The 20,655-nt window shown below is 42.8% G+C and overlaps 1 protein-coding gene and 1 pseudogene across 1 annotated transcript in view; one reads left to right on the top strand and one right to left on the bottom strand.

Moving 5' to 3' along the window:
• The window catches only part of ABCA10 (ATP binding cassette subfamily A member 10), a 55,067-nt gene that overhangs the window by 16,622 nt on the left and 17,790 nt on the right, over positions 1-20,655 (top strand). The window contains exons 12-25 of the mRNA XM_065909531.1: positions 515-625; positions 989-1,164; positions 1,365-1,484; positions 1,664-1,802; positions 3,463-3,553; positions 4,022-4,161; positions 4,903-5,022; positions 6,346-6,544; positions 8,714-8,880; positions 9,617-9,750; positions 15,100-15,237; positions 16,858-16,959; positions 18,086-18,253; positions 18,456-18,569. Of these exons, the coding sequence (XP_065765603.1) occupies positions 515-625; positions 989-1,164; positions 1,365-1,484; positions 1,664-1,802; positions 3,463-3,553; positions 4,022-4,161; positions 4,903-5,022; positions 6,346-6,544; positions 8,714-8,880; positions 9,617-9,750; positions 15,100-15,237; positions 16,858-16,959; positions 18,086-18,253; positions 18,456-18,569 (1,919 nt within the window). The remainder of the gene's footprint in view (positions 1-514; positions 626-988; positions 1,165-1,364; positions 1,485-1,663; positions 1,803-3,462; positions 3,554-4,021; positions 4,162-4,902; positions 5,023-6,345; positions 6,545-8,713; positions 8,881-9,616; positions 9,751-15,099; positions 15,238-16,857; positions 16,960-18,085; positions 18,254-18,455; positions 18,570-20,655) is intronic.
• LOC136150322 (kinesin-like protein KIF11 pseudogene) lies at positions 12,389-14,884 on the bottom strand (annotated as a pseudogene).

Raw genomic sequence — 20,655 nt, 5'->3', positions numbered from 1 at the left:
TGATAGATCAGAGCTGACGTGCCAGGGAGGCTTGAGCACCCTGTCCTTATGGACCCCCTTCCCTGCTAAGATAGAGTAGACAGCACACGCTGCTCCTTTGCCTCTGGATCTGGCTCTAGGACCCTCAGCGAGACTGCCTCTTATTAGAAATGGAGACTTGCCTTTGTCCAGGAGGTATTAATACATACTCTGCTTCCTCTGTTTTTATCCTCATGTCTCTGGCTTTATTCTCTAATATTAATGTATATATCCCTTCACCTTCAAAGTATTTGTGGTAGGGAGGAAAGTGGGAATTTATATTCCCAGTCTTGATCTAATTTATTCAGAGCAAGTGATGCTTTGTCTTCATAAATAGACACAAATAGATATATAATTATACAGAAGTCATATTAAAATACAGTGAAATGAGATGAAGTGCTGAGGGACACTTTACTGTTTCAGTTTTTTTTTTTTTAAGGCCCACTTCATTGGAGTATAATCCAAAGTCTAACTTTCACATTTTATCCTGAAATAGGCATGTGCCTTGACATCTATGAAGGCCAGCTCACGGCAGTTCTTGGACACAGTGGAGCTGGTAAATCCTCGTTGCTGAGCATCCTTAGCGGCTGGTCTGTTTGCACCGAAGGTGAGAAGAGAATTTCACAAGCCAAGATAGCTGATAAAACAGCTTCCTCACTCTGATTATGTGAAAGAAAAATGTTTCTCCGAAAGAGGCTTTTTGCAAAGTTGAGCCATTTAAAATGGGAGAGATTTATTTCGTGTTTGCATAAATTAGAATGCTTGTATCTCTTTTTCACTATTATTTGTCATTCCGTGTATACTTTGCATTGCTCTGGACAATAGTATTTATGTCGAGAATAATCTGCATCTTTTCAGTTTATTAATTATGTAGCTATAAAATGAGAGTTTCTTCAATGAATATCCTATATTATCACTCTGCATAGAGTTAATATCCTGGTGTTAAAGACCTACATTTTTTTATCTATAGGATCTGCCACTATTTACAACACCCAACTGTCTGAAATAATGAACATGGAAGAAATCAGAAATTATACTGGATTTTGTCCACAATTTAATATCTACTTTGACTTTTTAACTGTGAGAGAAAACCTCAGGCTATTTGCAAAAATAAAAGGGATTCCACCAAAAGAAGTGGAGCAAGAGGTAGATGCATGTGTTAGAATTGATGACTTTGGAAATAATTTACTTAGTTTGCTCCTGATTGTATTTTTGTTCAACTATTACTTTACTCTTTGGTAAATAAAAATTAATTAATGGGGTTCTAGAATAAATTCCTTCCAACTGTTAGCAAATTAAGACTGCTTCAGGTAAAATATTTTCTATTAATGTGGTGTTTTTGATAGGTAAAAGGAGTTATGATGGAATTAGACATGCATAGTATTCAAGATGTCATCGCTAAAGACTTAAGTGGTGGACAGAAGAGAAAACTCACATTTGGGATTGCCATTTTAGGGGATCCTCAGGTAAGAGATAAAAACATCTTTGCGGTTAATTCGGATCAAAGGGTGTAAAATGATTATTAAAGTCCAGACTGCATTCTAGTTGCCAAACGTGAGAATGCAGACCTCATACTGGGTTCCGTGGTGTTTTCTGAAGAGCCTCTCTCTAAACGGAAGATGCTCTAGCGTGCTCTCCACTGCAGGTTTTGCTCCTGGACGAGCCAACTGCTGGACTGGATCCTTTCTCAAGGCACCTCGTTTGGAACTTCCTGAAGGAGAGGAAAACTAACCACACGATCGTGTTTAGTACCCAGTTCGTGGACGAGGCTGACATCCTGGCTGGTGAGTGTTGGTTTCTTTATACCGACTCGGTGTTCAAGGGCTTAATACGAGAGAGATTCTAACTCCCGTTGGAAAGAAGAGAATCCCATTTGCCATGCCTTTGAGAGAGGGCATCCGAAAGTGGCACTTGGCCTCCAGGGCATTCTGACCGCCAGTGAGTTCTCAGACTCACAGTTTATATATCTTCCTGTCTGTAACTTTCTGGGATGTTTATGTTAATCACAAGTGGGTATTTTTAAAAATTTGAAATGCCAGTGTTACTTTTTTATGTATGTGCGTGCGTGCTAAGTAGCTTCAGTCATGTCCGATTCTTTGTGACCCCGTGGACTGTAGCCCGCCAGGTTCCTCTCTCCATGGGATTCTCCAGGCAAGAATACTGGAGGGGGTTGCCATTCCCTCCTCCAGGGGATTTCCCCGACCCAGGGATCAAATCCACGTCTCCTGGACTGGCAGGCAGGTTCTTTACCACTAGCGCCACCTGGGAAGCTCTATTGTGTATATGTGTGTTTGTGTTTGTATATATGGGTATATGAAAATATGTGACTTCCCACTGAAGTGACTTAGCACATGCACATACAAAAATATGTATTTTTTGTTGAGTAGAAAGGAACATTTAGCTGGGAAAAACTCTTTTTTAAATTTGCAATCCTTTGGTGCCTTTCTAGGGAGATCCTTTCTTTACTGAAGGAGGTATTGGGTGTGAAGATTGGAGAATTCGAGATACAGCAAACACTCTGCCTAGGAACTCTTGGCAGGTGGGGAGGACTTGTTTCAGTGAGGCAGGAGATCATGTAGAGAAGGAATCTGGGCAAATGAAGTCAGAAAGGGTCTCAGGGAAGAGAGGGAAATTTTTGCTGTTGATGTGCCTTGTAAGAGTATCCGAAGTTTCCCCCATGAAATCAAGGTTAGAGACTTTATCTCTTATGTCAGTTATCTCCTACCTCAAAAGTGCTGTCATGAGCCATCTCGAAGCTCAGTGCCTTAATCAATAAGCATTTAGTTGGTCTATGTATTGGAGAGTTGGCAGTTGAGCTGGGGGTTGAATGGCCATTGGCTTTTGTCGTTGTTGTGAAGTCATGTCCTACTGTTCGTGACCCGATGGACTGCAGCACGCCAGACTTCTGTCCTCCACCATCTCCTGGAACTTGCTCATATTCATGTCCATTGAGTCAGTGATACCTTCCAACCATTCATCCTCTGTCGTCCCCTTCTTCTGCCTTCAATCTTTCCCAGCATCAGAGTCTTTTCTAATGAGTCAGCTCTTTGCATCAGGTGGCCACAGTTTTGGAACTTCATCTTCAGTATCAGTCCTTTTAATGAATATTTAGGGTTCATTTCCTTTGCGAGAGTAACTTAGATAACTCAGCCCCCTGTAGGTGTATTACATCTTCTAGGAGGCATGGTCCAGGCAGGTTCTCATGGCACTGAGTGAGCCTTGAAAGTGCAAGACCCAATGCATAAGTCCATTTCAAGCCTCTGTGTGCCCAGGTCACCACTGTCAGTCACACGCTGGAGGCTGGGGGCAAGTAGCGGCATCTAGGAACTCAATGGTACCAAGGTTGCATTCACCCTGAAAAATCCAGCCAGTTTTGGTCTCCAGAGTAGAGAATGTTCTATATAAGGAATTTGCAAAATTTATTCTTTCTCTCTTTCTACTCAGATAGGAAAGTGTTTCTGTCTAATGGGAAGCTCAGATGTGCAGGGTCGTCTTTGTTTCTGAAGCAGAAATGGGGTATTGGATATCATTTAAGGTAACGTATTCTGGGTGTTGTTGTTGATAAGACTGTATCCACAAGAGAGGTGATCATATTGTAATTCCATGTAATCCTTTAGAGCTGTAAGAAAGGGGAGGGGATTGATTTACAAAAGACACTACGAAACATCTCCCTCCTTAACATTTTCTTAAAACACCTTGGTTTTAAGCATGCAAATTTCTAAAAATGTCTGTATCTTTCAATACAACATTTTTGACAATATTTATATTGGAAAAATCTGCAGTTGTGTCCCCCTAAAAGCAGTTGATCATTTTTAATAAAAAGGTTTGTCTTAAAAGTCTAAAATTGTATTCCAAATCCACTTCCTAGAATGTCAGAACCGGTTACTGATGTTAGCAGGATATACCTGTAATGTATACAGACTGTTTAACCAAAAACTATCTTTTTGTGAGCAGTCGTTTTGGAGACGGACTTGAAGGACTCATGCCTCTTTTGAAAATTTAGTTTACACAGGAGTGAAAGGTGCAATACAGAGAGAATCACATCCCTCATCACACAGCACATCTCAGATGCCAAGTTAACCGCAGAAAGTGAAGAAAAACTTGTGTATACGTTGCCCCTGGAGAGAACAGACAAGTTTCCAGGTAACAGACTGTGTGATCACACAGAAGACAGTCACTGGTCCACGATGATGCTGACTGCATTTTCCGCGGTTCTCCAAGTTGTGCTCTAAAGCTTCTACATGAAAGTATTCATAAGTGCTCTCCCTCCCATTTCTAATGTAACGGAGTGTGTGACTTAGACCTGGTTTGGATGAGAGAGCAGCTAAGCTTCCCTGAATGTAGTCCACTGAGAAACTCGGGTTTGCTCTCTTCATCAGCATTAAACGAAGCTTCGACTTATATCTTTTTGGAAACAGCAGAAACCTTTTATTTCTGTTTGAGATACAGGCTCAATAAACCTTATTTTTAAAACATTTAATAAGCAGGTCTGTAGTTTCCTGGTAAATTATAATTTTAATTATGAATGTCAGATACTGATTATAAAAAAACTTGGAAAGTACAAAAAAGAAAATTCAGTTTACTCCATGCCTCCTGAATTTTTATTTTGAATTCTTTTGAGTTTTTAAATAGACATACAAACACACACAGAGCCATAGCATTTCAGGAGATTTAAAGTTTATGGAACTATAATAGAGATGTAAAATAACAAAAATGATTTGAAGGACAAGAGAACACCTTATAGGAATGTTTTTCTTGAACTGCTGGTATCTCTAATGTGAAAATATTTTCAGATTTCTCTATCTTGAGTAATTGTTAGAAATTAGTATTTTAGTGTACTCTTTACCAATAATAATTGCATTGTTTTGTTACTCTGCTTTTTAGATCTTTGCAGAGACCTTGAAAACTCTTCCGACCAGGGCATAATGAATTTTGGTATTTCCATGACAACTCTAAGTGAAGTATTCTTGAACCTAAAAGGCAGATCAGCAATTGATGAGCCAGGTATAAAAATGTGTGTCTAGCAGGAAATTAAGGAAAAAGAAAATGACCATGAGTTAATTCGTATTTATAGATTTTTTTGTGGAATCTAACTAGAAGGTGAATTAGGCATAAAGGGGGCCATCCACCTTTTAAGGTATGGTAAATGTTTTATAGTAACATCTTCAGGCTTGGGACCAGACCCATCTCCTTGTGACCCTGTGCATCTCCGCTGTCGGTTCTAATCTCTTCCCTCTGCGACGCCCACCACCGTCCCTCCATAGTTCTCTGCTGACATCCATTCCCTGTAAGAATGTTCTCTTGCCTAGCTAACCAACTCATTCTAATTAACATATTCACGGCAGATAATTAAATAAGATGTTATCTTCCCTTACTTTATAGTAATAATAATTTGAAGAATTTAGAAGCCTACTATGTACCAGCCACAGTGCTCAACTGTTGGATTCTGGTTTTTCTTTTCCTTTTAAACCTGATTTTATTTTTATTCTTTAAAAGCATTTATTTATCTATGGCTGCATGGGGTCTTTGTTGCTGTGTGTGGGCTCTCTAGTTGTGGCGAGAGGGGCCTGCTCTCCAGTGAGGGGCATGGGCTTCTCCTTGTGGCGGCTTCTCTTGTTGCAAAGCATGGGCTCTAGGGCACAGGCTTAGTTGCCCCAAGGCTTGTGGGATCTTCTCGGGTTGGGGATCGAACCCGTGCCCTCTGCATTCCAAGGCAGATTCTTAATCACTGGCCCACCTGGGAAATCCTGGATTCTGTTGTTCTTAATTCCCATAAATGACTTTATTTATATTATGACGTAGGTGAGAAAGTGAGATTTACACATTTGAGCAATTAGCCACAATCATACAGCTCACGTGTGGCGTGGTGGGACTCAAACAGGAGGTCTTTGTGGACTTTCTCTAACTTAACACTATGGTGTTTTGAAAAAAGTCACTGACTGTCAACGATCAGTGATAAACTGATCCTCTGGAGGAGATGAAGGAAGGAGGAGAATTTTTAGGAAATTCGGCTGTAGAAATTTATCATGCCGTTTTTGCATAAGACACGCTCTGCAAAATTCCCTCAGTGAAGGCTTTTGCTACAGATACAAATGAAGTCATGCTTCTCTAGACGCTGAAACCATGTCCTCAGACTGACTCACTCCCTCACCGAAAGTGCATCCATTACATTTGTCTGAAGGAAAGATTTGAATGTAAAAGTTATGGATATCAGTAGCTGATGTGTTAGAAGTGTTGTTTCAAATGGCCTAACATCATTTCTCAACGTTTCTAAAGAGAAAATACAAACAACGTAACCTCTTGTAACAGTTTATCACATGGTTACAGATCCCGGTGTTGGGGGACCTGCGGAAATCGGCGTGACCCCAGACCCCGGCGTCGACTCTGAAGTCCAGCGGGCTCTCTGTTCCCTTCCTGAGGTGAGAAAGGCCGTCAGCTCTGCAGCTCTGTGGAGACGACAGGTCTGTGCGGTGGCGAGACTCCGCTTCTTAAAGTTGAGGAGTGAGAGGAAGATTTTCCTGTCCTTGTGAGTATCACACTTTTTAAAAAACGGTGTTTTTTTTTGTTTGTTTGTTATTTTTAAAATATTTATTCCCTTGCTTCCTCTCGTCTGCGTGGGGCCCCAGCCGCAGCCCGCGGCCTCTCCCTGCGGCCTGCTGGCTGCTCTCTGGCTGTAGCGCTCGGACTTAGTTGCTGCAAGGCACGTAGGATCTTAGTTCCCCGACCAGGGATTGAACCCGTGCCCTCTGCATTGGAAGGTGGATTCTTAATCACTGGATCGCCAGGGAAGTCCTTATCAGACTCTTCAAGTCTCTTTAGTCCGTATATGCAAAAAAGGTCCCTATGTCAAGAAAATAAGTCTATTGATTTCTTCACTCACGTAATAGGTTTCTTTTGAGCGCCTGCAGTACCGTCCTGCAGTGGTAAATGCCACTGAAAAGGCCTTGAGACGTACGATCTGTCAGGGGGAAAGGCACCAATTAAGTAACTCCCTAATAACCATGCTGTTTGTTCAGTGCAACACACATCTTTACTGAAGCCTGTGAACTGTTCTACAGTTGTTCTGCTTGCTTCGTCTGAGTAAGATCTGTGCCCTTCTGGTAGTGTTTACCTTCTGATTGGGGGAAAAGGTAAAAAATGATCAATGTAAAAACTAAATGCATTATATAATAGTTTATGCAAAGCAGAGTAGACCAAGAAGCTGGGGAGGGAATTAGCGTTCATTCCCAAAGGGTGGGTCAGTGTTGATCTCATTGAAATGGTCACCTTTGAGCCAAGACTAGAGAACGTGAAGGGATTAGCAGACAAGTGGTGGAGAATGGCAGCTCGGAACCAAAAGCATCTGTTTTATTTGGCAAAAGGGAGGTCCTTCAGGTTTTACCAAGAGAAAGCCTGAATGTAGAGAATGCTTGTGAGGTGCCTGACCACAGAGGGAATTTCTACTGTTCTTTTTATGACCAGTAGCTGAAGGGAGACTGCAGTCAGAAGGAAATTTCATTATTTCTTTATGAAGAGAGAACATGCTTCAGTGATGATGGGAATGAGCCAGTAGCAGGAGCGTCAGGGAGGATGAAGGAAAGACGAGCTCAGTATGGGAGGTCTCGGGAGCGGTGAGGAGCAGGTCCAGAGGAGCACTGAGGCCCAGCCTCTGATGTGAGCGTCGCCCATGATACCAGAGGGGTGGAGTGGGGCCTCGGGCACGTCCCTGGATCTGTCTTCTTCGTTGTCAATAAGACCGGAGGGAGGTTCTCTCTGGTGGGCTTTGTTGTTCTTTCTCTAGGAGCTGCGAGGTTGATAGAGTCTGAGGTCTGACAGGAAGGGGATTTTTGAAAAGAGTGGATGCACATACTTGCTAGCGAAGCAGAAAGATGGCTTGGAAGTGTTCACTCACGGTTGGTGGAGTGAGCTCTAGGATCTGAAGCTGGTATATTCAGTATTGCATCTAGTTTCATCAAAGTTAAGATACATGTCAAGTAACAGCGGGCAGAAGGTCAAGTTTTACTTGAAATCGTGCACATGGCACGCTTGAAGCCACAGTGTGAGGCACGACTCCTTGCCCTTCAGAACTCCTGAAACGGGCCCTCTGAGTCCATCACACTTTTTTATATCAGATAAATCTTTATTATGTTGAATTGGCTCATTGTTCTTTTCAGGTCTACTGTTAATATATCCTACTTTGCTGTTTATTCTATTAATTTTTGAGAGTTTTAATACTGAAACCCAATTAAAAATCTTAATTTATCTAGTTAAACAATAATTGTAACGTATAGTGAAACTATATGTCACTTTGTATTTTCCAAGTCTCCTGTAAATGTGTTATCATACTTTTATAATTTAAAAAATAAAAATGAAAGAAGAAAAGAATAAAGCAACAAGATTTAAAAGATATTTTAAAAACAGCCCCTAGGTAGGCTGTCTGAGGTCCTGCAGATGCTTCCGCACGTCCTGGTCGGCCAGCACGCCCGCCGAGGAACCCTCTGGATCTCACCTCTGCTTTGGACACGTAGCAATGTGATAGGAATTATGCAAAAATGTGGGCTCACTTTCAGATTAATCTCACTCTAGGTTCCATTTTGTGTAACTAAATGGCATATCTGCGTGTTGAATTTCCATAGGTTGGCCTTTATAGAGTGTGTCTGTGACTTAATCAGAGGGAACATGTTTTAGATTCATGTTTTCCTTTTCTTCGCCTTAGGTTAGTGGTGTTCGGAATTGCTTTAATCCCCACTATCTTCGAGAAGATCATGTATTCAGTGTTTTTTCATGATGATCGCTGGGAGTTTTCACCCGGAATGTACTTCCTTTCTCTGGAACAGCTCCCTCAAACTCCTCTGACCAATCTGTTGATCATCAACAATACAGGTGAGAAACAGACCTTCAATTTAGCCTCAAATTTTTTTTTTTGGCTATGCCATGCAGCTTGTGGGATCTCAGTTCCCTGACCAGGGACTGAAGCCGCGCCTTCAGCGGTGAAGGCGTGGAGTCCAAACCACTGGCCCGCCAAGGAAGTCCGTAGTCTCAATTTTTACTGTCAAACAGCTTTGAGGAGCGCAAACCAGTCTTGACAACAACACGAGGGGTGAGAGCAGCGCTTGTCTAGCCTGCCGCACCTTCCAGTTGAGGAAAGTGAAGGCTCGTTTTCGAATCACGAGAAGTAGCGGGCAGAATGGAGAATGCCGAGCTCGCCTGACTCCGGGCCGGTCTCGTGACCCGGTCCCCAGGGCTGTCAGCGTCGCGCTGAGGTGCCCTGGCGCCAGGACTGTTCGCGTCACCAGAGCAAACACGTCTGGGTCTGAGGGGGGGATGGTGTGTGTATTACTTGTAATTACAGACGTTGCGGAGTTCTGAAAAGTCGGTACGATTCACTGATGGAAAGTTTTATTTCCGCGAGAGTCACGAGTCTCTCAGGAGATGGCTAAGAACTGCCAGGGAAAGGCGTTCCTGGAGAGGGTGGGCTGCAGCCTGACGCCCCGGCGTCCGCGCGCTTCCTCACGCTCCGAGCGTGACGGGGGCTCCTTCACCGAGGGGGAAACTCATCTCAAAGCGTTGACACCGACTTTCCTGCTCTTTTGCTGCCCTTCTTCACGGGCTTCTTCAGGATCCCATATTGAAGACGTTGTGCAGTCCCTGAAGCGTCAGGGTCTCGTCTTGGAAGTAGATGATGCTGGAAACAGAAACGGCTCAGACGACCCTTCCTACAATGGGGCCGTCATCGTGTCCGGTGGCCACGAGGTACCTTTGCTCCCGTGTACCTTCTAAAAACGGCTGTGGAGCCAAATTCTATTTTTAAATAGATTTTATTTTAAAGGGGGAGGAGAAAAGATCTACTTCTGTTTACCACTCAGTTCGTTTGCCTAAAAGACACACACATTCAACAATTCAAATTATAATTCCAAGGGAAATGATAGATCTGAATCTTTTTTTTTGCTTCCATGTACTTTTTATCATGCATGGCTTTTTGCCACATCCAAATAATTATGAATCATAGAAAAGCAGCTCAATTACTCTATAATCAATATAGATGAACACTGCTTTGCTGCTTTTTAGAAGAAGGTATAAAATTTTAATCCTCTACAAAGCACATTTTCCACCTTCTTTAATTTTTTTTTAACCTGTTAAGGAGTTTATTAAGAATAGTTATTCAGGGTAGAGATAAAAGAGACTTGGACTAGAGTGGAGGGCAGAAGTGATAAAAGCAACAGGTCTGCATTGGACAAGGAGAACAAAGGAATCAAAGGTCTGGTTAGAACCACGTGTCTAAACGAGAAAGATCAGGGTGGAGGTAAGGGGAGTTAGGGTGAAGAGTTCCATTTTGGATAGGTTCATTTAGATACTGGTGAGCCATCTGAGAGAAGATATCAGTAGACAACCGGCTGTGCAGGATGAGATGACCATTCATCTGAGCTGTAGATGTGTCGATTCCTTGGGGGAAGAAGGCAGGTTAATAAGCAAAGGAACACTTAAGGAGGCCGGCGAAATTTCCACCCCATCTGGCCATCATCACCTCATCACTTAGGGAACTACAAAGATTCCTAGGCTCCTGTGGGCTAAGGACGGTCCCAAAGCGAAGTTCCCAGAGCCGAGTATAGCACAGACCCGTGATTTTTTATTTCCTGGGTCTGCGACCCACATCTAATCTGGCCGAGTGACCGTAAACGCTGCCAAAATGCCCAGAGTACTCCTACTGAAGCAGGCGGTCACTGAGCGTGAGAGGAGCCGGGGAGCGCAGCCTGCAGGGAGTTGTAGGCTGACGTCCGCGGGCGTTGGCGCAACCTCCTTGACAGGCCTGCGGAACGGTGCGCCAGGTAAATTGAGCCTGCAACAGCTACCGCAGGACCGTGGTCGGAAAATGCAAATGTGACCTTGCTTTCTTGCTTGGAATCACTTGGCGAGGACGAGTTCTCATCACTCAAAGGGTACATTCATAGTTTAAGTAACATTCAGTGTCTTTTCATCACAATTTAGTACCCATGGTAGCCTTAACATTTCCTAACTATTCTTCAAGACGATTCTGGACGCTTCCTCCGAGAAAGGGGCTTGCACTGAACCTCTCTTTTCTGTGCTTCCACAGCACTACTTACAGCTCAATAGTATCATTTGCAATCACGGCCGGGTTTCCCGAGCGCTTCCATGGCCATTCTAGCCTAAACTATTTACGCTCACCAGCTCATTAATCTTCACACAGCTGTCTGAGACAGTTGCTATCAGTCCCATCCTGCAGATGAGGAAGCTCTGGCCGAGAGACGTTGGTTCACTAGGCAGGGACAGTCTCCCACTAGACTAGGAGTTCCAGGCTGGCACCGGAGGACTAGCTCTTGGCTTTTCTGCGGGCCACGCCCTGGGGCGGGGTCTGGTGACGACACCACATCCCGTGGTGCTTTGCGCGCGAGCGCTGCCATTGGCCCGGCCAGTCGGCTCCTTTTTAAACTGTGAGGTGCGGGGTGGTTGGTTGGTTTCTTGGGACGGAGGCTAGGCCCGTGACCGGAAGGCTCGGGCTACTGCGGGGCAGGCGCCACGGTCAGCCATGGCCCCTGGGCGACAGCGACCGCCGCAGGCATGCCAGCGCCCAGCAGGGGAGGAGGGCACCCAGGTCCGTGCCCCACGGCGCCGAGTTCGTGACCCGGCCCTCCCAGGGGACAGCCATGGCACCTCAGCCGAACCGTCCGCGGAGAAGAAAGACGGAAAGGGGAAGAACATTCAGGCGGTAGCGAGACGCGGGTAGGGCGAGCTTGCAGGTTCCGAGCCCTGGACTTTGTTGCCGGTCTCCTTCCTGGGCGGTCCGAGGAGAGGGATTTTGTTTGTAATTTTCTGAAGAAACCAGACCGTCCTGTTTCATAGTTTCCTGCGTTTGCTCTGTATTTTCTTGAACACTGCTAACTGGTATCTGGATGTTTTTACACTTTTCCTCCAAATCACAATCTCTCCTCCCAAAGACTGATTAACCGGTAAAGTTCCTGTGAATGGATTTTCTTTGCTTTCTTCACGTCTTCAGTTAAGTTTTCACACACCTGTGATTCAGCCAAGGAAGAAACTGTATTTTCTTTTAGTTCATGTAGATTGTTCCACAGTGTACTAAGAAAGCCATCCATTTTCTTCTTCTGATCTTCTATCTTATTAGCCACAATTGACGAAATCTTGAAAATATTCTTCCATTGACTGTTGATTTCCAGTATAGATACCACTGCTGCTGCTAAGTCGCTTCAGTCGTGTCCGACTCTGTGCGACCCCATAGACGGCAGCCCACGAGGCTCCCCCATCCCTGGGATTCTCCAGACAAGAACAGTGCACTGGTTGCCATTTCCTTCTCCAATACATGAAAGTGAAGTCGCTCAATCGTGTCTGACTCTTTCGCGACCCCATGGACTGCAGCCTACCAGGCTCCTCCATCCATGGGATTTTCCAGGCAAGAGTACTGGAGCAGGGTGCCATTGCCTTCTCGGATAGATGCCACAGTGGGGGATAAAGCTGTTCCCAGTGAACTGAGGAGGTCAGTCTTAAGTGCATTAATCAATTCCTGAAGTACAGTTTCACTTTCTGCTGCTAGTGACTGTTCTTTCAGTGTCATTAGACATCTGAGAAACAAGTGTAGACAGACACATTTTCTGGAATCGATGTGAGAGATCCAAGTGCTGCTGCAGGAACAGTGTCTAATGCAGAGACACTGGACGTCAGCAGGATACCAAACAAAGTCTTGTGAACTTCTAGCATGGCCTTTTGTTTCTTATTGCCATCCTTAATTAATTCTTCTATATTATTAAACAAACTATTCAAGTTTTTGCCAAAAGCATCTTGAGCTTCTGCATTATGCTGATCAACTGCCTTCTTACGATCCATTTTAGAATGGAGACCAAATACATCTTTTGTAGTTTCTTCAACTGTATTGAGCAACCTGTTGGCAGCATCATGAAGTCTCTCCTCAGCACTTTCCAAAGCCGAGGTGATATATTCTTCTTCAACAAGTTGTAATTTTGTTTCCTGCAAATGTCTTTGAGTGGTTTCAAGTTCCTGTGTCTTACTTTGCAGGTCAGATTTGCACTGGTTAAGTTCATTTTTACTATCCATAAACAATTCTGTAACCCTATTTAGCTCTTCCTCAACAGCAGCAATTTTTTCAATAAATTCTACAATTTCTTCCTCTTGAACAGTTAGTTTTCCACTCATAGCTCTAAAATTTTCCTCAGTAATGTACACTCCATTTTTTTCATGAGTTGCAGCAAGATCCTGTTTCAGACGCTCTATCTCTTCTGTATATTCCTTAATCAGAGCTTTCTTGGTGAGTTTCTGGTTAACCTCAGGCTTATCGAGTATGTTCTTTGCTCTATGAGCATATTCCAATGTACTCAGAGTTTCCTCCAGATTGAGAGATGCAGGAGAAACTGTTGCAATGATAGATGTTCTTGTATGTCCCCCAAGAGAGTCCTGGAGGATTTTAGTCAGTTTAGATTCTCGATTAAGGAACATGAGGTGTTCTTTCTACAAGAGCAGTAATAACCCTTCCCAGAGTCAACAGGGATTGATGGACATTTCCGGCTTCCGGAGCTCTCTTGTCAACTGCTCCGGAACGGCCAATGTTCTCACTGCTGTCAAGATCAACCGAGTTCAACTTTCCAATTTTAACAAGCTCCTCTCCATCAACTTCGGTTTCTTTCATATGTATTGTAACAGAAAACTGAGTGGGATCGACTTGAGTAGGCATTCATCAATGTTGCTGCAGTTGTCCTTTTCGCTGCCCCCTTCTCCAAAATTTGATAGACTTCATCCTTGTTGTGTACTGTAATTTATTCTAAACCTTTGATTATCGCTCCCCTTTTGCTATGGGTATCATCAAACATCTGCAGTCTCTCAGAAACATCAGAAGACAGATTTAAGGAGATCAAAGAGCTTGTCATTATAGATTTCCAATAGCGACACTTTCACTGGAAATTCAGTACCATTATCAGTAATTTTCTCAAAAATCTGATGAAGAGTACGTGGACTTATACCAGCCAAAGGATCCTCCTCCCAAGTATACTCTTCATTAGGGGAACTTTCACCTTCCATTGTAAAGGTTTTTCCAGTACCAGTTTGGCCATATGCAAAAATAGTGCACTTATAGCCCATAATAACTTCATCCAGAATTGGACAAACAACACTTCAGTAAACGTCAATTTGTTTAGTATTTGCTCCAAAAACCATATCAAAAGTGTATGTTTTCCTTGAGCTTTTGTCAGAAGTGCATGACTTAAGGGGTCTTAGTTCCCCAATCAGAGATTGCACCTGGGCCGTGGCAGGGAAGGCACCGGGTTTTAACCACTAGACCACCAGGAAACTCCCACTGCTATGCACACTCTCAGTGTTTTAAATAACTTCAGTTTTATTTGCCAATTATACCTCAGTAAAGCTTCCTTGATAACTCAGCTGGTAAAGAATCTGCTTTCATTGTGGGAGACCTGGGTTCAATTCTGGGTTGGGAAGATCCCCTGGAGAAGGGAACGGCTACCCTCTCCAGTGTTCTGGCCTGGAGAATCCCATGGACTGTGTAGTCAGTCCATGGGGTTACAAAGAGTCGGACACAACGGAGCGACTTTCACTATATCTCAATAAAGCAGAAAAAAGCAATACTGTTTAATAGATTAATTTAAACATTACTGGAGTATGTAACATAGAAGGTAAAATTCTCTTCATAATTCCACTTGTTTCTTCATATTATATTTATGTTAATGCATTTAATAATTGTCTTCTACACTCTTTTCCTTTATAAAAACACAACTCACTATATCTAGAATGATCTCACATTCAGAAATATATTTTCTAAATTGAAATCATATTAGACAAGTCCTACGACTTTCTTTGTCACATAGAATCTAGATCTTTGACATCTTTCCATGTTCGTGAATGTTCATTTATATCACTTTTAGAATAACTCACTTAAATTACAAAAATAAGGCATTCTTGTACCAATTCCAATAGGGAGAAGTGTCAAGGAAAAGCTAATTGTCTCCTTCTTATCCTAATTCCACCCTAATAATTTACAGACTATGCAATAAGGAGATTTACTCTAATTTACAGCATATATTTGTGTGCCTTTTTTTTTTTTTAAAGGATTACAGATTTTCAGTTGCATGCAATACCAAGAGGATGAACTGTTTTCCTGTTCTTATTGGGATTGTTAGCAATGCCCTGCTTGGAATCTTTAACGTCACAGAGCTTATTAAGACGGAGAGTAGCACGTTTCCATTCGTAAGTAGAGGGGTAACTTCTGTGAGAGGCAGTTCAGCTGGGAGGAAGGGGCAGGGGCGCTGGAGCCTGTGCCTGAGCTTGCAGCCTGCTCCCTGCGAGCCCTCCTGCTTCCTGGGCCTCTCCTGTAAGAGGGGGACGTCCTCGGACCTCCTGTACATGAAACTGTGAGGATTAGGTGAGTTTATCAGGCGCCTACAACAGAGCCTGGCACGTACCGTCTTCATCATTCTGCAAGTATTTCTTGAGTATCTGCCATGACCTGGTGCTTCTAGATGCTGGAGATACAGCATACATGGCACAGGGAAAAAAAAATCCGACCTTAGAGAGTTATATTTTTGTTAGGGGGAGAGTAAGCTTTCAATACATGCTTGCCATTATTCTGAAAGATAAGAGTTTTTCACCTCACTTAATGTTTAGCTTCATCACTATTTTTTAAATTTTAATGGAGAAATGTAAATGTATAATAGAATTCTGGTAAGTCCAATGTACCCTATTGTTTTTGACCCTTTATGTGGCACTATTTTTTCCATTTATTTACCACCACACTTAATACACTATCAAGTCATGTTTTATCAGTGGCCCCACTCTTGTGTCTGGTTGAAAAATTGTGTCTGGTTAAAAATCACAGCCAGCTCCTTAAGACATAGAACCCGAAAAAACCAAGATCCTAAAGGACACGGAAACATTGAAAATGACGGAGAACTGTTGAAGAACCATGTTAATAATTTGGGCTTTTTTTGGTTCATAGTCGGGAATAGCTTTTTACATTTCTTAGGTACCCAATACATATTTTCTGAAATTAATGAACAGATTGTCTTGGAAAACCTAGAACACCCAGAGAACCCTCCAACCCAAATTCTTAATTTATGTCAGGTTTCCCTGGGGGAATTTACTGAGCATTTCACAGTCACTGATTAAAGCAGGTGTGGAATGTATGGCCTATCCCTCAACTTGTGATTATTTTTAAGTTTTAGTGTTCTGTCACTTTATATATTACAGTGTCCTTTGCGGTCTTGGTTGTTTTATCTTTTATATCTTGTGGAGTGCAGTGCAACTTTTGATAACACATGATTTTAATAACCACTTCTCAGCCTTCAGATGTTTCCTAACAGAAGTGTTTGATTATGGTAGATATGGCACCAGTGGTGAAGAACCCTCCTGCCACTGCAGGAGACATAAGAGACACAGGTTCGATTCCTCCGTCGGGAAGACCCCCTGGAGGAGGAAATGGCAACCCACTCCAGTCTTCTTGCCTGGAGAATCCCATGGACAGAGGAGCCTGGTGGGCTATAGCCCATGGGGTCGTACAAGAATCGGACATGACTGAAACAGCTTAGCCACACACACCAGATACAGATAAGCGAGAGAACCTTCTCTCTATCGTCTTCACACAGGCGTGTAACATCAAGGTTTTAAGTTTCTTTTGAAATCATGCAGTTCCTGGGAACGCAACCTGCCTTTCAGGGTAACAAACATATTTGCTCTTTGTTTGCTTGTTAAATCAGGTATATCCTTCCATTCGGACGTTTTCACCCTTTCCCTAAATGTATTTGATCCTTGTGTTTGACTGTGTGGTTGGTAACAAGCGCAGTAGCTTACGGATATGTTTGGAACTTGCAGGACGACCCAGCATGGGCATTTGGCATTTTGGATTTTCTTCTGTTGCTCGTTGTAAACTGCCTTTCTCCGTACATTGGGATGAGCAGCGTCAGCGATTACAAAGTAAGAGCATGGATGAGAGGGAGGGGGTGCGTGGGGGGTGGGCGGAGGAGGAGAGATGCTTCTATATGACTTCAGTAAACTGGGATTTTATTGTCTTATACACACAGGATAGCCCTTCAAGAAAAATGTTTATACATGAATTGTATTACTCTAATCTAAGTATGCATTTTTATTAAATGGTTCATCGTGATGTCAAAGAGGTGAGAAAATTCATGATTGAACACAGTAAAGTAACCTTGGTTTTAAAGGGACTCACCCTCGGGACTTTGCTGGTGGTCCAGTGGCTAAGACTCTGCACTCCCAATGTAGGGGCCCAGGTTCGATCCCTCATCAGGGAACTGGATCCCACATGTTGCAACTACGAGCTTGCATGCTGCAACCAAGACCCAGCACAGCCAGACACACACATATTTTACCAAGGGAATCACTTCACGTCAGCTTCAGAGGTGGAAAATGCATTCCTTTTTGACTGTGTGTAGTTAATCTACAATTCCAAAGGGAATCTTTTAGTGTGAAATATAAGCTGTACCACATTTCTTGCTTTTTGACTCCATTCTTGTAAAGGGGCTTTACATCAGCTTGAGGCACAGGGCAGACGCTGCCTGCAGCGTCAGGGGCCTCCCCATCCCTCCCGCCCCCTCGGCTGTCAGCTGATTTGGAAAATGCTCTTTCTGGCCACGTGCTCTCTGTGCTCAGTCATGTCTGACTATTCACGACCCCGTGGACTGCAGTCCGCCATGGTCCCCAGTCCATGGGATTTCCCAGGCAAACATACTGAAGCGGGCTGTCCTTTCCTCCTCCAGGGGATCTTCCCAACCCAGGGACTGAACCTGCGTCTCTTGCATTGGCAGGTGGATTCTTGACCACTAGCACCACCTGGGAGACACACTGTTTTCTTTGGAATAGTATTAGTGTCTTAGTTGTCCTGTGACCTGCTTCCTAAACCCAGGCTAGCAAATTCCTGAAGGTCAGATTTGCTATGTAAAAGAACGTAGACTTTTCAAAAAAAAAAAAAAAGCTGCTGCAGAATACTACTTCTAAAATTTACTAAAAATTAACAAACAAGATACCTCTTTTACCCAAGATTTCAGCAGCCTCACCCGTATCCCCTCTGTTTCTTCGCCAGCAAAAAGCTCAGTCTCAGCTGCGGATCTTAGGCCTCTGTCCGTCAGCATGCTGGTGTGGACAGGCCCTGGTGGACATCTCATTTTATTTTGGAATTCTTTTTTCGATACATTTAATGTACTGCATATTTTTGGAATTCACAATTGTATTAGAATTCGTGTTTGCTCTGGTAAGTAATCATCTTCCCCCAAATTCCCCAAATATAATAATAGAATTAAAACAAAAAAACTCATTTTTGTTAACACTTTGTGCTTAACCAAAGGCATGTACAAGAAAATTGCCTTTGGCAGCTTTGTGATCCGATCCTCTGCCTGCCCCTCACCCCACCCATGACCCTGTCTCTAACCTTGCTGTTAACGCTGTGTTGTCAGGCGGTTTGCGTGGCCGGCTGTGCGGCGTGTCTCATACTCCTCACATACGTGATTTCATTCCTCTTTCCCATGGGAAGAAAAAATAACGGCTTTTGGTCTCTCAGCTTTTTTCTTGTAAGTATCTGAAAATGTACACCCATGCATATTTATATGAAGTTTCCCTGAAGTTCTTTTTCTAAAACTGGACAGTTAAGCGTAAATACTTGGAAGTGGAACTACTTCCTTAGCACTTTGGTCTTTGTTTGGCCATGTTCATGGTTTAAGGTTTCAGTTCATTTTCTTTCTTTTTTTTTCTGTTCTCAAAAGTTTCTCTTTGGCACTTCTGTTTCTTTGGAAAGAGATGAAACAGCTATAAAAATCGTGACCTGTCCTAGCTGAAAGGCTAGATCATTGGGGTTAATTCCCTCATTTTATAGAGCGGGGAAAATGCTAAAGGATGAGACCTGAGCCCAAGTTTCTCAACTCAGGGGGGTTGCCTCCTGAATAATTAATTCTCTTTATTAAAAAAAAAGTTGTGCTAGGTGGCCATATTGACAAATAACATAAGCAAGCAAGTAAACAGAGAAAAGTTTTATTAAGAAATAAAATTATTTATTACTTTACACGTAGTCTGTTGCATCTCCTTCCCCAGGCCTTGCTGACATCTTGAGCAGGCTCTCATGCCTTTCTGACCATTTCAGATATTAACATAATCCTGTTTCTTTCATTAAGATTTGCTTTAAGTACTTAAAGAGGGCCAGTCGAGTCCAAAACGTAGCTTTAATCTTACAAACAATGAAAATTTTCTTCTCTAGCTGCATTTCAGGCATGCCTTTAGTTTGAGGACCCTTGGTGAGAAAAGGAAAGATGTTCTATCCTTTCTCTCTTTCTTATGGACTTGCCCTTCTCCTGTCTGGTTTGGGGACATGGTGGAGGGATTAGGGTCAGGAGACCAAGGTCTTACTTCTCTAAGGCTGTGAGAGTTGCGCTGTTGGCCATTGTGGGTGGTATCCAAAGACTGGGTTTACTGTGGGCAGAAATGTCATAAATGCAACCATTTCGAGAATTCATTGCAACAGTAGACATCCTAAAGGTGATTAAGTTGCTTCTTAGCTTCTAAATCTCATCCCTGTATACCTGTAATTCTGAGCCAGTTTTGTTGGTGGTTGTAAAATGATGGTTAAATGTTATAGCAAGGTAATATCTCCTTAACCATTGGAATTGGTCTTGATCTAATTCTTTTTTCTCATGTATCCTAGTAGACAGGTAGATTAGTCAGTTTTATTCTCTAATTTTGCTTTATATGTTTTGAGACTATTCTTTTGGGTATGTTTCAGTCTGGAAACTATGTAGTGACCCTGTTTATTCTAACAGTGGCTTTATGACCAAAAACCATTCAACTGTGTCTAAATTATCTTTAATCTTTGGCAGATTTTTAAAACTTCAATTTTGCTTTTCAGAACTCTGGTTCTGTTTCAAATTTGCTGAACTGTCCCTTACAGCCTTTTGATACTAGTTTGTGTTTTTCTTAGTTCCACATGTAATTTACATGTGGAATTTAATTTACATGTGTACATTTAATTGAAATACTTGCATTTGTTGTTTGATGAGTCTAGTAGCTAAAGTCTTCAAACAGTTTTAATCTGTAGTTTTCCCCCTTCTCTACTCACACTTAGTAGATTGTTGCCTTGTAGGTTTGATTTTTTTCTTAATTGAGAGTTCATATTTGGTTGACCTTTAAGTATGGAATCCTAGGAATTCCCTGGTGACTCAGATGGTAAAGAATCCACCTGCAATGCAGGAGACGAGGGTTCACTCCTTGGGTCGGGAAGATCCCCTGGAGAAGGGAAAGGGTACCCGCCTTGAGTATACTTGCCTGGAAAGTCCTGTGGACAGAGGTTGTAGCTGTTGTTGCTTGTTGGAAGGAAGAGCTGATGGAAGGATTATTTTAATTTTTCTAATGGGTTAGAAATGATGGATGAGCTAATTTGTACGATAAGTAAGATAAAAAGAAAGGGGCCTTTCCAGTGATTAAGAATTTGCCTTGCAGTGCAGAGGGCGCAAGTTGAATCCCTGGTCCAGGAACTAACATCCCGTAAGCCACAGAGCAACTCAGCCTGTGCAGCACAACTAGAGTCCCTCAGCCCCAATTAAGACCCGGTGCAGCCAAATAGATAATTCTTTTTTAAAAAAAAAGGTGAAAGAAAGGGATGGAATGGAG

The sequence above is a fragment of the Muntiacus reevesi genome, chromosome 18 (genome assembly GCF_963930625.1).
Source record: "Muntiacus reevesi chromosome 18, mMunRee1.1, whole genome shotgun sequence".
In the NCBI taxonomy this organism is placed as follows: domain Eukaryota; kingdom Metazoa; phylum Chordata; class Mammalia; order Artiodactyla; family Cervidae; genus Muntiacus; species Muntiacus reevesi.
Note: the sequence above shows the minus strand (reverse complement) of the source record. Positions and strands in the feature narration are given on the sequence as shown.